The 16,043-nt window shown below is 33.0% G+C and overlaps 1 protein-coding gene across 1 annotated transcript in view; it reads right to left on the reverse strand.

The window, feature by feature from the left end:
* The window catches only part of LOC145667497 (pancreatic triacylglycerol lipase-like), a 109,062-nt gene that overhangs the window by 51,673 nt on the left and 41,346 nt on the right, over positions 1 to 16,043 (reverse strand). The window contains exon 2 of the mRNA XM_081734974.1: positions 7,135 to 7,386. Within this exon, the coding sequence (XP_081591100.1) occupies positions 7,135 to 7,386 (252 nt within the window). The remainder of the gene's footprint in view (positions 1 to 7,134; positions 7,387 to 16,043) is intronic.

A 16,043-nucleotide genomic window follows, 5' to 3' on the forward strand; every position in this document is an offset into this window, starting at 1 on the left:
AAAGTTAAATGGTCATTATCCAAAGATGCTGGATATGTAGTCCCATAAAAATGTGCTTGGTATGGTACATAGGACCACGCTCCTTTAGATTGATAGTGAAATTAACTTGAAAGTAAGAGCTAAGCAATTAATTTAAGTAGTAAATTTGTGTTCAGCAACATATATAGAAATGATCTTTATTCTTTTGTAGCATTTAATTTTTGAAAAATTGTTTAACAGTGAGTGAATCAACGAAATTATCTACGATAGTAGGCAAAGTATGCCCCAATACTTTTCTACGTATTTTTGTAATAGCATGCTTTCTCTTTCAGTCTTAAGTTATATCACAACCAGGAAATGTTGACTGCCACATCTTTTGCAAGAAATAATTTCAACAAATCCGTTCTGAATAGGTTTAAAGAATTCCTTACAAGAAAATGCGAAAGATAATATCAAATTAGTTTTAGCAGTTTGATTTTAATGTCAGCTTTCACAAAATTAAAATAATTTTTATTTCTGTATGTAGTTTAACGTAATTTGATTGGGACTGTATTGTCGTGTTCATCTTCACGAACAAGATAGTATTCTCTCCTGACTATAGTGAAATTATTAATATTATGCAATGATAAGGAGTGACCATTGGTATTATGAATGTTGTGTAATATTAAATTATTAAAAATGAACGCTTAACAAAAATTAATATTAAATGCAGTAATTGTGATAAATTTATATCCTCAATAATGAAATGAAATGAAATCTTTGTTTTACGTCCCACGTTTATGAGGGTTAGGCTAAAAGAGACGGTGATTATGAGAAATGAATGAAGTGGTGGAATGAAGAAAGTTGGAGGAAACGGGAGAACCCTGAGAAAACCCACGCATACGTTGTTTGTCCATCACAAATTCACATGGCGAGAGCGGGGTTTGAAGCCGGGACCCCATGCACCAGAGGTGAACGCTCTACCACTGAGTCACCGTGACCCACGCTCAATAATAATGGAGCTTCTTACAGAATATTTTTTTTAAAAAAATAGAATCACAATATAACCATAATCTGACAATCTTTGAATCATAATCTGTGAACAAATATGTAAAACCAGTTGGGTTGCCATAATTGTTGCACACCATATGTTATGAGCTGTGAAGTTCTCTCGGTTCTTTCACCATTGTGGATACTGTGGTGGTGTGTTAACGACCTACAAACACTACGAACACTACAAACACTACAAACATCTACATAAATTACGAACTTTGAAGGAGGGTGGAATTTAGGTGATCACTAGTTGGCGAAACTGCGACTGTAATATCCTGGAAGTGACCTAGAGGTATTGGAAGCTACTGTGTCAAACGTCATTGGACCATATGTTCTGAGCAGGTAAAGCTCTCTCACAAAACCTACTAGTGAGCGAAAAGCGAAACTCTGTGATGGAAACATAAGGTCATTGATATGAAACACATTGACATCGCAAGTCACTCCACAAGCTGGATCCCTACTAGCAGAACAATATTTTGACGAAGATAGTGAGACGGTAGCTCCTTAAAATTAATATTCATTGTGAATTTCACAAGGAGAGCCCAGTAATGCGACTACCACAAGAGCTGACTGCTGAGAGGGGTAAAATGGGGTTAAATGGGGTTTAAATTCTTCATTTAATTTTTGAACGTCATTTTCGATTTTAACTATACCTGCATCTGTAATAATAGTATTCTTATAAATTTCTTATTCTCCCGAAACTAACCACTTTTTTAACTAAAACAACCTATGTTAGTTTTCTCTGGGTGATATCATACATTTTTATTATACCAATTGTTCAACACTACCCTTCAATGTTCTAGCACAACGAGCAATTTAATTTCCTTACAGAAAACACGTTCTCTGGTTGAGCAAATTTAGAAGGTTAACCACTTTCTCTTATATAGGGTACTTGCAGAATTTTAATTCTGATTTCAAATTTTCTCTGGTCGCGTGTCCCATACTTGGAATACTTGAAAGAGGCAATCTATACATCTCATGAAACTTAACACATGTACTGTGTTTAGGATCTAGAATAAACAGTATAATTTGCGTTATAGGTTCCTCAATGTAGATATTGTGATGTAATGCTTTGTTTTCTGTCTGCTAGCCTTTATTTGACCTAAATCTTTAAATGGAATTTGAGAATTGTGAAATATTTCTATGAGTATTTTTTGTTTTGTTTTCTTAGTTGAAAGTCAAACAAAAGTGTTATTTATTTATTTAGTGGCTACAACCATCTGTCTATGTATTGCTTTAGGTTCAGTCCCCAAAGCTACTAGCACTCGAAATATCTGATCTAACTTTACTTCATATTCACAGAGAGACGTTTGTTTCTTTATCAGATATTGCATAGACTGCTTTTCTTTCTGTACTATTAATAGGACTGCTATTATTCTAACATCCGATTTGGCTTTGTCACATATTTCTTATAAAAAAAACTCTCCATATTACTTCCGTTTCGTGGGATTTTGGACCAAAACAAATCTCTCTGTTCATCATAATATACCTTGCTACCAACAGCTGCTAATAATGATAGCATCTTCTTCTTGTTCCTATTATTAATAGCAACGTCTAATAGTTCAAATCTATTGAAATAGCTTTTTTAGGTCTTTTTGCTTTATCAGCTTCTATGTTAAACGATTCCACACCTGATACATAAGACGTTTTACAGAACATGATTATCTTTAAGCGCAAATTGATACCCTTAGTATATTTCAGTGCTATTAATTAAACTACCATATGTTGCGAATTATTAAGAAAACACCTGAGAGTTTTGAAATATTTTTTATACAGTGCTATTATTATCATCGGTCTGGCTTTTTTATATGTTATAGGTATTTTGATGGAGAAGGGTGTTCACAATATTTCCCAAAAAATAGAGTCCCAGAGACCTTCTCAAGTTAGTAAGAAGTTGAGCATATATGTTCCTCATTCAAAATAATTGAGAGTGTCCCATTATTTTCGATACTTCATTTTAAAGGACGAAGGGAGCAATTTCTATAACATTTTAATCTTCAGTTTTCTTTATATAAAATGCGCAAAGTGAAGAAACGGCTGAACTCTTGGAAGGTAAGATTAGCATGTAGTTAGAACTTGCAACAAGATGTATTTTATTATATCATTCTGACTAAAAAATTCTCATAAGGCTGGTAATGCTTTTTCTTCTTCTTCTTATCTCTTTTTGCTAGGAATATAGTATTAGCTGATGTTATTGTTATGAAACTCAGAATATGGTTCTCACTAAATATAGGTGACAACATGTTTCAATATTCTGGAAAGTTCTGTTTTAAATGCTTGCAGCAAACAATTTTTATATTTCAATTTTTGATTTTTTTATGAGGAAGTAGCTGAATCCCTTTAAATAGACTTGTCAAGGATGTAAGCATTTAGTTGTTACAAGTAATTATTGTATGCGTTTTGTTTAAATGTATATCTTTAGATAAAACTAGGGCTTCAAATTATCTGCTAATCAGAATATCTCAGATATCACTTAATATAAGAAAAGAAAAACTCGGCATATAAACTCATCACTATAAATAAGTGAACGCACACTTCAGTGTTCTGGAAGATACTGCTTACAAGGTAAGAAAAAGTGCAATTTGTATAATATTTTACTACCAGATTTCATTATTACAAAATTATAGGTGTGAACAAACAATTTAGCAGTTTGAAATGAATAGATGTGCGTAGAGAGCACTTTACGTATTATCATTTTACTGCAATAGGCAAATTACATCATAAGGAGGGGAAAGGCTTGAAAGGAACCTTTGAAAGATTTCACGTAAATCATACTTCTCCGGTACGAAAAATGAGTATTTTCATCAATCGTTATCAGCTTCTATGTTAAACGATTCTAAACCTGATGCATAAGACGTTTTGCAGAATGTGATTATCTTGAAGTGCAGATTGATACCTTAGTATTTTCGGTGCTATTAAGTGAACTACCATGCATGTTGCGTGTTATTACGAAAACGGTTGAGACATTTGAAACATTTTTTAACCATGGTGTTATCATGCATATTCATCTCCAGTAACATCTAAAGGAACTAAACGCAATTGTGTGGCCGAGCGTTATAGTTGTCTAGAATGAATTCCAGATTTATGGAGCCCCATAAATATCTAAATTACCGGTTTAGGCCTCTAAAGTTAGTACAATACACATTGGGCCACAAAGAACTTTGCATTTGAATCAATTTTACATGAATTCTGTGGGGACACTTCGGGAATCTACCTCGTGAGGAAAAGTCAATAGGCGCAACCAACCATACCAGCAATAATCTCTGTGCAGTAAATTAAGTTTTTTATGTATTTTAACCAAATGGTGTGTTAATTCTACCATGTCTCTCTTACAACCAAGATCTAGTTCTATTTTTAAAAGCTCTTCACAGTTTTAGAACACAATTTAAACTGTTAGCGTCAGTGTCTATCAAAATTATCCCACGTGTGATAAATTTGATGATTGAACATCGACGCGAAGAACACACATGAGGAAGAGAGTGATTGTATATTTAAAAATTTAGAGGTGTATCCACCAAGTAGTAAACAGTTCTGTAATCTGGAAATATTTTGGTCCTATATATATTTATCCGTATAATTTATATAGGACCTTCGAAACCTTCGAAAAATTAACATCGTCTTGTACCTTTGTTAAGGGTTCTAATTTAAAATACGATAGAAAAATAAGATCAATTGCTATATATAAAAACAAAAAGGATAACCTTGCTTTTTGCCAGTAATTTTGAGAATGTAAACATCACGTACAGTAAAGAACCAATACGCCTTTAATATTATAACAGCTGATTCCACGCCACCACCATCCAATAGAGATTTTTTGTATGATGAAACAAGTTTTGTCGCTAAGGCATCTAACCATAATTTTCCAACAATGGATCAACAATCATAAAAATAATCTTAAGGTATACATACATTTATTAAAAAGTAACAATTAAAATTGTATATCAATAATTTAAGTTTGAAGTTGAAAGGTATTTATTTTATATGGGTAAGGAGATATATATTATATTTTTAAATAAGTATTAATTAAACAAGTTATCTAGAAATACAAATTACTGAACGAAGCAACGTTTATTTAAGAATTAATAATAACTGTATAACAGTTTCATCAACTAATTGAAGACATTAGTCTGATGAAGCCAATATGCTAAATTAGTTGGCGAAATTCTTCCAAAGTTATTATTATTATTATTATTATTATTATTATTATTATTATTATTATTATTATTATTATTATTATTATTAAAAGTACTAATCGTTGCTTTGCTCAGTGATTTATGTTTTTAGTTAAGTTATTTACGATAGCAAAGCTAATATGAACCAGTTAGTTATTAGTTGAAGAAGTTTAAGTTTAGCCAACAAATACATAAACAGGGAAAAAAACGCGATTTAATTGCACGTATATGTACACATGAAATAGTCTTGATTGTGAAATTGATAGATAGTCACAACATGTTCATTGACCTACAATAAATTAACAGTGGGTTATACAAGTTTTATGTATTTTCCAAACTCAAATTTATACCACTTGAATTCTTTACCCAGGATTAAATCATTTATTATCAACAGATTGAAGTGATCGAAACACGACAGCAAAGAATATTTACTTAATTGAACCCACTCTACTTTGTTGAACTGTACTTGATTGTGACTTTACTATGGAAATGTTGCAAAACGGCTGTCTTCAGTAATCAGATGGCTCAGTTACTGGGGAATGACAATATACTATAGGCTGGATATATGTGGTGGCGAGACTATTTTCACTTCATAAGGGAAAGTGAATCTGAAATAAAAGGTTGCCGATAAGGGGATATAGGTGGTGAAATGTGGCGAGTGGTAATATTCGTATGATATTCAGTGGAAACTGTAGTTCTGTGAAGTAGGAAAGAAAAGCGGAAGCGCCATATCAATTTGTCTCGGAAATATCAGAAACTTGCGTGCATCAAGATTGAAGTGGCACCTAGATGCAGTATTCTTCAATGTTCCTTTTTGTGATTTCGTGATGACCTTTGAGCCGGAATAAAAGAACCATTTCCCAAGAACCATTGCGACTGAAGAGAAACCATTATTCATGCCATGTACTGGTCCGTGCTGAACATCTGCAAAGATTGATGCACTGACGGTCTACGACGAATTTTACAAGTATGAGAAAAGGTGATGGAGGTGAAAGTTAATTACAATGAAGGAGTACGACAAGAGTTTCTCTATGTGTACATTATAACAATATTGTCGTTACTTTTCATACAGCCATTCTAGTATGAAACAACTTATTCTTCCATAAGTAAAATTAAGCAATGATTTTTTGTAAACGAAAGTTGATTACATAAACAACCTTTAAATTTGGCAATAATAAGTTGCATATTGAAATGAATCTATGATAAGAACTTTTTATTTGCGTGTATATGTGTGTAAGCACGGATAAATGTGCTCCAAAGAAAAGGAATTTTTCTCTTCGTATCTTCAAAGAGTTCCTGGATTATCTTGGATGTATTTCTTTCGAGCAGAGGAATTTATGATACAGGGTATACTGTATCATGAATTTCAACAGCAGGCAGAAACTAGTAATTACACTCAGGAGTACAAATAGGAAACACAATATGAAATGAAGACCAAATCTTTATGGTTACTAAGTATCAAAAACCAAATTTTGAGATTACACAAAGCAAAATAATTGGTTAAAAGGAGTAAACATTGACTATGTAGGACCCCATCTTATGCTAGAAGATTATTGATGACAATGTAGTAATATTGTAAGCAAAATAAAGAATCAGGAATATTTCTTGAAGAAAATTATGCCTTTAGAAACTCCTGGAAACACTTGTCCATCATCTTTCAAATTGATTTCAATTAGATATTGTTCATGAATCATGTAAACGTTATTCATGAATCCTTAAATTGTCTACAGTGCATGCCCTGAAGCCGATAATAATGCTGATCTTATTTGAAGATATTTTTTCACTCATTTCGAGGTTCGTAAAACAGAAACGAAATCAATATTTTCTTGAATACATGTACATTTTTCTATTAAGGATATCAAGAATATATTACAATTTTCAGGTCAAAATTAGTCCAGTTTTAGATATATATTCTAAATATGAACCTATCAATAATATGAAAGGTACTTACAATCGGCAATATTCTCACCAAGATCCAGAATATTTCCAACTAAGGGTATTTTCTTAAATCCCTGTGCAATTCCTCCTATTAATCCACCAAGGTTCCTATGACCATTTGCATTATAAACATATGGCGGTTGGCCATAATACTGTTTAACTGGTGGTTGAGCAGTTGCCAGCAGCAGCAAACTGAGGAAAAGCGATATGGAAATTCCTCGTTGTAAACTACTGTTCTCAGCAAAGTGTCTCCCAAGTGTTCTTCCTTCATAAAATAAAAAAATAAACATTAATGTTGCGGTGGTTTTACCAACATATTACAGTATTCATACTGACATATAGATTACTACATTTATTTTATTATATTCGTAGTTGAATGTATGATTTAGAAATCTGAAAAGTTACTTTAACGAGTACAGTTTTTTTCTTCTTGATAACCTTAATTTATTTAGTAGTCCACCTTTAACAGATATTATGGGAAATGATAAAATAAACATATCTTAAGTTGTGCTCCTTTAACACTACGTTGGTCGCTCCCTCCACCGTTACGTGAGTGGCCATGCGTTCTACTATTGTAGACCAAAATATTTTTCAATAGTGTTACGGCTTTTAACAATATTTGGTCTTGGGTATGTTCGTTATATTATTATACAGGTTTTAAAATATTTTAAAATGATTTTATTTGATTAATACAAGAGTATTGACAAAAATAAACATTATGTATATCTTATTTAACTTATTAACCATTTCGAACAAAAGATCTAATAAATGTTTAGGTATAAGTGTTCAAATAACAGCATAAACTTTCTACTATGATAAAGCATACAGATAGAATGATTTGATGTACTCTTTTGGAATTATTGTCTACTCCAAGCACCCGTCACACACTTTTTACGCGTGTTCTGGGCACACCCATCTCTGGCATTTTCCACAAGTATTTTCTTGTTGCGAGAACGGCCACAAAAGAAACACTTTCCTATCCCGGAAGTTCTGTCTTGCGGTAATGAAACACCTTCGCTGAAGCCAAACAGAAGTCTTCCTTTGTGTCGAAACTCTTTGGGCAAGGATTCCATTGCTAAACGTTGGTTTTTGGCTGGTTTTATCAACTCAAAAGTTATATCCTGTAGAAAATTCTTGCGTTTGACATTTTCATCGTTCTTATTTGCTCTAAATGTATTAAAAGCATTAACACCAACTACGTTCGTAATCAATAAGGCATGAAAATAATGCCTTGGGGTCCAAGCCTATGAAAAGCTGGCATTATATGCAAATTAGGAGTTCGGAAGTTTCTAGTCGTACTGCGATCTACATACCAGCGAGAAGGTTCTAACTTTTCTCTCTACCGATATAAAACGCATGTTTTCTTCTTCTTCCGGTATAGTGTCTGGTATATCTTCGGTATCATTGCATTTAACTGTTTATTCAACAAAATCTTCCTCGAGTTCCTTCGTGTCTTCGATCCCAGATACACTTCCACTGTCACTTTCTCGGTCCTCTAACCAAAGAAGCACCTACTTTTTGGTATATTCTGACATTTCAAATACTGTATATCCAAGCACGTATTCCATTAAAATAACGTGAAAATGTAAAATGAAATAAATCACTAATGCGAAACAAAGCAGTACGCTAATAGTCGAGCGATCTACAATAGTAGAACACTAATGGAATAATGTAACAAATCAGGGCAGGTACAATAATAATGACTGAATATAGACTGGAATGTACAAAAGGTACATAAAAGGTACATAACCGCTCAAGGTCGAGCGTGTTGCCAACTACTCAGGGTTTGAAAAATAAAATACCTGTTCGACAATAGTAGAACGCACGACCTGCTGTGTTAAAACAATACCAAAGGAATGGATAATCATTATTCAAATTAAATCTGTGAGAACTGGTAAATGACAAAGCATTATTAACTAACCAACTAACTCTATGGCCAATGGAATCAATGGAGGTTCAATGGCGCGTTCACAATAGCTCTGCATTGACTTCTATCCTTATCCAACTGGATCCAGTTTCTACTTTGAATTCCTATTTCTGCGAGATCCATCTTAATATTGTCCTCCCATCTACCCTAGGTCTTTCTAGTGATCGTTTTCCGATTGGTCTTCCAGTTAAGACTTTGTAAACGTTCCTACTTTCTTTCATTCTGGCTACATGACCTGCTTACCTGACCCTTCTAGACTTCACTACTCTAACAATTTTTGGTAAACTATATAAATTATGTGGCTCCTCGTTTTGAAGTTTCCGCCATTAACCATTCCTGTTCATCTTCGGTCGGAATAATCGTCTCAGGATCTTGTTCTCAAATACTTTCAGTCTATGGTCTTCCCTCAGAAGAAGCGACCATCTTTTGCAACCATACAATTATAATTTTATATATTTTAAGCTTCCTAGACAGAATTCGAAAAGACAAGAGATTTTGCAGTGAATAATAATACGAATTCGAATAAAAATGAATCGACAAACTAAAGTTGAATTCGAGCTACAAGAAAGAGCACCATGACTCGAACTCGATTCCTATGATAATCACATTCCCATGACAGTTCTGTGTCGATGCTGAGTGAAAGTAAGACAAAATACAAAGTGTATTAAGTGTGTATTGCAGCAAAAGCTTTAAGAAGCGTAATCGCAGAGAATTCATTTGAAAATCTGAGTAGCGTCTTTCTCGAGAATTCGAGATTTAATGGCTTATGTTAACGATCCTCTTTGTTTCTGAAATTAGTCCAGAAATTAGGTAATAATTTTATAATACCTTTGTATAATTTTCTAGACAACACACAAGTACATAGCATTTTAGTTAATGCTTCTAAGATAGTATTCGATCTTACTTAGTATACTCTGTAAAGTAGTTAGATCGTGATGAATTCAAAACTTATTCTTTCAGAATAAGGAACGAACCGAAAAAAAACTATTCAAATAAGTAGTGTTTTAAAGTATTAAATATTAACTTCATTTAATAGTTTCTGTTTTCATAATATTTTTAGAAGCCTAAAATAGTGGGCTCGCGATTGCTGCATTGTTATTTAGAGCAGCCTAATACAAGATTATTACTCGCGACACTTCAAGTAATGGAGTTTCTGGACGGAGATGTCTAATGTCGCTGATTTACTGGTATGGAAGGGAATCTAGAATTTTAGTTGAAAGATCTTATAAAAAAGACATTTGGTTTACCTAGAGACAGGCAAAGAGCCACTCATAGATTGGATATCACAATAGTATAAATTATAATCATACTGAAGTACGTTGTCTAATTATAGGGTAAACTTCATTCAGTAGCTTAGTTTCTGTGGTTATGAATCTTCCATCGCTTTAAACACATGATTAATCTCCATTAATTACATTTATTTGAAGAAAAACAATACTATATATAAGATATACGTATTTATACACAAAACATTATTTATTAGTTTGAAACTGTATTGGTTTGTGTATACTGAAACCTTATAATAGATTTTTTTTTTACAATTCTCAGGATCTTGATCTCAGGATCTTCTTCTCAAATACTTTCAGTCTATGGTCTTCCCTCAGAAGAAGCGACCATCTTTTGCAACCATACAATTATAATTTTATATATTTTAAGCTTCCTAGACAGAATTCGAAAAGACAAGAGATTTTGCAGTGAATAATAATACGAATTCCCTTCTTTTAGTCGACATTTAATTTCTTCGGGAGTATGGTTTCCTTCTGTCAATATTGATTCTAGTTATTTGAAAGTATCCAGTTTATTAAAAGTATTATTCGATATTTCAACACATCCATAATTTCTTGTATTATGATCCCGACGAACGTCCATGTACTTCTAAATCCATGTCTCTGCTAGCATTTAATACGCAAAACCTCAGCATTTCTTTCCGTTGTTCTCCTATCATCTCTTGTTAAATTTTCATCAGCAGCATACGTCATAACCTGGTGAACACCATTTAACCCTAGGACACTGTATTATTAGCATGTTTATTTATATTGGATATTTCACTGAATAATTTATTGTCCTGTCCTGTGGCTTTCCCGCACTCTAAACTAAAATTTATATTTCTTTATGCTATTTATCATAATTTCACTATACGTTCCGCAAACAAAATTACTAAACATCAAGTCTCCTGACTTCGGCAATTCTTCATATTAATTTTTATTGTCGGTTTCTGTTATAGTCTTAGTATAACAAAACTGATCAGTTACATATATAAATATAGATTGCAAGAAAAGTTCTGACCCTTTCGTGAACGTATGGAAGGAAAGCCCTTTGATCTCAGAATTTTGAATAAACTTATTAACTAGTTAATTAATTTTATAATAATAATGCTGTCGTTAAAATTTGGCCTTTATATTTTGAAATCCCCAGTTCAGTTTGATATGCCTTAGAGATATTTCGTTTATATTTCATATTTCAAGCGTTTAACAATATGACTTCTAGTTTATTAAATAGAAAAGTCTTGCTACAAAATCTCTTGAGCACATGTCATCCTTTAAAGAAGCATATTATGGCAGGTGTTTGTAGGAAATACGAAGACTTTGGCTCTAATCGCAAATAAAGTAAGAAACTTAAGGTTTGTTTGATTTAATTCCAAATGTGAGTTAGAATGCCGGCTTTTTCAAACATAGGTGGGTGACCATTTTTTTAAAATGACTCTTCGTGATGCAATTTTCCCAGCGTCACTCCTGGAATTATAAAAAAATCAATGAGCGTCTCAAACATGAAAATCTATGATTGCATGTATGTTGGTTGTACGTTGGATTGCTTGTTATAGAACGAAATTTTACGTACATAATCATCATGGGTCGTAAGCAGAATCGTTTTGGCGTATGTTTAGGGCCATACTAAAAGTTAGATTAACTCATTTTTATCAGAACTGTATTCAGAATATCTCATTAGTATGTAGTAGTTGACTAAATTAATCATATGTGACTAATTAATTTAGAGCAGACGATACCCTGGTTTACCCCTAATAAACTTAAATTATAAGACTACAAAGGCAATTAATAGCCAGCCTTTTTTGTTCCCTTTCACTACATTGGATGAGTTAACTATGAGGCAACTATCGAGCCGAGTCTTCTACAATAGTAGAACTGTTTCTTAACGTGAACAATAATAGGTGGGTTGAATATACCCAGTTTTCTGAGGGATACATACAAATGATCGATAAATATCTGCTTTTATAATTACAACATAATAGTATTAATTAAATTCCACTCATTGTCACCGTAAAAGTATCTCTCAAGAATGAATAGTTAATACGAACTCGATTTCGGAACTATTCATTAGTTGTTCTGTTGTCAAACCACGAACAAATCCGAGTTTAGTATTTCATATAGGGTCATTTTTACAGACTATGTATGTGCACATCTAGATTTCCGTAGTGGCCACATTTATTTTTCTCCTCGAGGAATTGGGTTTGTGTTAGTTAATCATACCAAAATAAACTTATTATTTGAACTCCAAGCAGACTCTGAACACCAAAAACTACGCCCTTCTTAGTACTCTACCTACTCTTAAAAAATGAATCTCCAAATGTATGTTGCTTTCAAAGTAGTAGTCATTTGATTTCCTTCTGACAAATGTTTACTCCCCTTTCTGATCGGTATTCACCATTTCAAGTACTACTTCAGCACTATTTCTTACATGTCAATGCTGGATCTAACTCCGAAAATTTGGTATTTGTATTTGAATTATTTAATCACATATAAGTGGACGTTCAATAAGTTCCAGAACTACTTTAATAAAATGTATATAAGGATAGAAGAAATACATATTTCTACTTTAATTTTCTATACACATCCTTCCTAACGCCACAAAGTAGCTGGACCAGTCATAGAAGCTCTGGAATGCTTTTCAAGACCGTCATCAAACTCATTTGAATCGATGTAAAACACTCAATATTCTCCTATTTAGGATGGTTCGAACTTAGGGAAGAGCGGTGGGGTCTCTGATGCCAGAGTTTGGAGAATATGGAGGTATTCAAGGACTTCGAGTTTATTTCGGCCAAAAAATGTGTGTCAGGGGATCTTCTGCCCCTGGAGATCTTTACTCTTGGAAATTTTGCCTTCATGGAAATCCTTACTCTCTTGTTGGTTTCTGATTATTTCAAAGAAAAAGTCAGAAGTCATATTAAAAATTGATATCTTTGAATGTAATCTCTCAGAGTATGCACTCACTTTGGGCAAGAGGGCTTAATATCCCGATTATTTTTTAAAGTGTAATATTTGCTATTAAATTCATGCTCCTCTCAGTTCCGTTTACTTCGAATAAAAGTCAACTGTTGCCGAATAAATTAATAAAAGTCAAGTGTTATCTCTGAACAGAGGTACTAACTTTAGACAATATGGCTTTATATTCGAAAATTATATAGAGGACAATATTTTCATAGGAAATTAATACCCACCTGACAGTTCTAAGTTATTTCAAAGACGAAGTTAAATTTTACATCATAAATTGATACTATTCCGTGTTATCTCTGAACAAAAGTTCCCATTTTGATGCAAGATTATTTTATATCCCAAACTCTGATAGAGAAAAATATTTTCCTAGGAAATTATTACCCATATTAAATTGATATCATTCCGTGTTTTCTCTTATTAGACGCAGTCATGTTGGACAAATGGTCTTATTCCCGAAAATTTGATTACGGATAAACTTCTCTAGGAAATTATCACTCCTCAGATCGGTTCCTGGTTACTTCAAACGGGAATATTACATTATAAATTGATACCCTTAAATTGTATCTGTTAGAAGAGGTAATTATCTCGTGCCAGATTGTGTTATATGAGAAAACTAGCTGAAATGCCCGTTCCTCACACGGTGCGATAGTTTTATGGAAAATGTTTGAATATCCTTCCATCTTGGAGTATGTGTTTCAACGAAAGTGTAACGATAAAAAATACTCAACTTCTAACATAAATACTGATACTCCCTATCTTCACAGAATACACTTTTAGTAAAATTGGTACGATTTAAGTACCCAGTGTGAAGTGGGTACACATTTCAAATGGGTTAGTCGTTTCTCAGACCCGAGAAACTATGAATTGGACACAAATCTCACTCATTTTAGCATTTTTATTTTTAACCCCTCCCCCTTCGATTGGGATGAGCTTCGACTTAAACAGAATTGAGAACGTCACTATCTAAAACGACCGATATTAGTATTTAATGCATAGTTTTGAGGGACACTAAGATTAATAGTAACATGTCCGATGTCGTTTTCAGATTTATGCCCCATCGGCATGTGGGTTGTAGATGGGGAGGAGTGACAATAAGGATGTTTGTTTTCTTTGAAGTGCGTATCCTATTGGTCGGAGTAGCTCAAACAGTTCTCATAAACCTATTCTGTTCTACAAGGAGTGCGCATTTCAACTACGTTTCTAAAAAACATAATCAAGTTAGAAATCTATCTATATACAAATGAAAGGGACTATGTTTATGACTTCGTAAGTCTTGAACCACCTGACTGATTCCGATCAAATTTTCAACATAGATGAGGTTCGGATCTAGAATGGTTTTTATCTTTTTACTTTGATGGTGTAATATAGGGGAGGGAACGAGTGGATGGAAATATGAAAAGGATCGAAAATGACCGATGTTAGTGTCGAATCAATATCTTTTTCGAGTCACTGAGATGAACAAGGACACTTTTGGTGCCGCTTAAATACAAATTCATCCCTGCAATTTGGGGAAACCGAAGGGGATATAACATAAATGAAAATGAAAGTGACTACGTTTGTGAACTAATACCGCTTGAATCACCTGGCCGATCTCGATCAAAGTTTCAACATAGATGAATTTTGGAGCTGCGATGTTTGTTATGTACACACTTTGATGTTGGGACGTAGGGAAGGGAGCACAAATATATAAATGATCAAAAATGACCGAAATTAGTTAAGAATCTACACTTTTTCTAAGCCGCAAATACAGCACTTTTCACGGATACTAAACAAATGACACAAAGAGTTCTGCATTTAAAGTTTTTGTTTTAACGCAGAAAAGCAGTAATGTAGGCTTGTGGATCTATAAGTAGTTCAGTTGAAGTTTTTTTTTTCAATTTAAAGAAAATATTTTAATCGATATTTTAACAACTCGATTATTGATAACTATATTGGAACAATTGCATGTATCAATTTATCTTTTCCTATTCCTTTAACGATGTGAGTGAACTCAAACTTTTGTTCAAAGAAATACATATTGTTTTTAAAGGAAATAGAATTCTACATTCGAAACTTTACTACAAACTGTTTATAGATTTCCTCATATTGTGCAATTTATGACTTGAATGTCATTAATCAAGATACTCTCACATATCTCCTCGCTCAATTTAGAAGATGAATTATTGAGAATACTGAGTCGTGTGCCAACTAATTTTTTAGTTTATATACTCAGTTTCACTTCCTACAAAGGGTTTGGCATATGATTCGCATTAGCCTTTCTAGTCTTTAGAATGCGCATTTTAGGTAAGATGACATGTGAGAAACTCAACACAAAGTTAGTTAAGATAACATGAAAAAAAACATACACGAACTTAGTGCTTAATTAGAAACTTATTACAGATGATTCAACCGCTTCTCAGTTATGAGTTAAAAGATAACGTCGTTTTAATTTTATTCATCTAGACTAAGCTATGAGAAACACATTCCAACTATTTAATCCATAGAATGATATCGAAAATCATGCATGATTAAGAGAGAAATTGTTAATCAATATAGTATGAATACTAGTGTGCTTTCCTTTAATTAATGATGTTGGTAAAAGAGATTGTGGAATACTGCCATTAATATTCTGCCACTAATAAATATCTACGGAAATTTTATTAGTTTTCATCATTTCTAAATGTATGAAATAATCACCAAATTTAAATTATGTTCTATTCATACTTCATATGTACTTTAATAGGATAAAATGTATTTCGAAGGGAATCTTGTGCACAAGTTTTAGAA

This window comes from Thermobia domestica, chromosome 13, assembly GCF_964235325.1.
Source record: "Thermobia domestica chromosome 13, izTheDome1.hap1.1, whole genome shotgun sequence".
NCBI classification, from domain to species: domain Eukaryota; kingdom Metazoa; phylum Arthropoda; class Insecta; order Zygentoma; family Lepismatidae; genus Thermobia; species Thermobia domestica.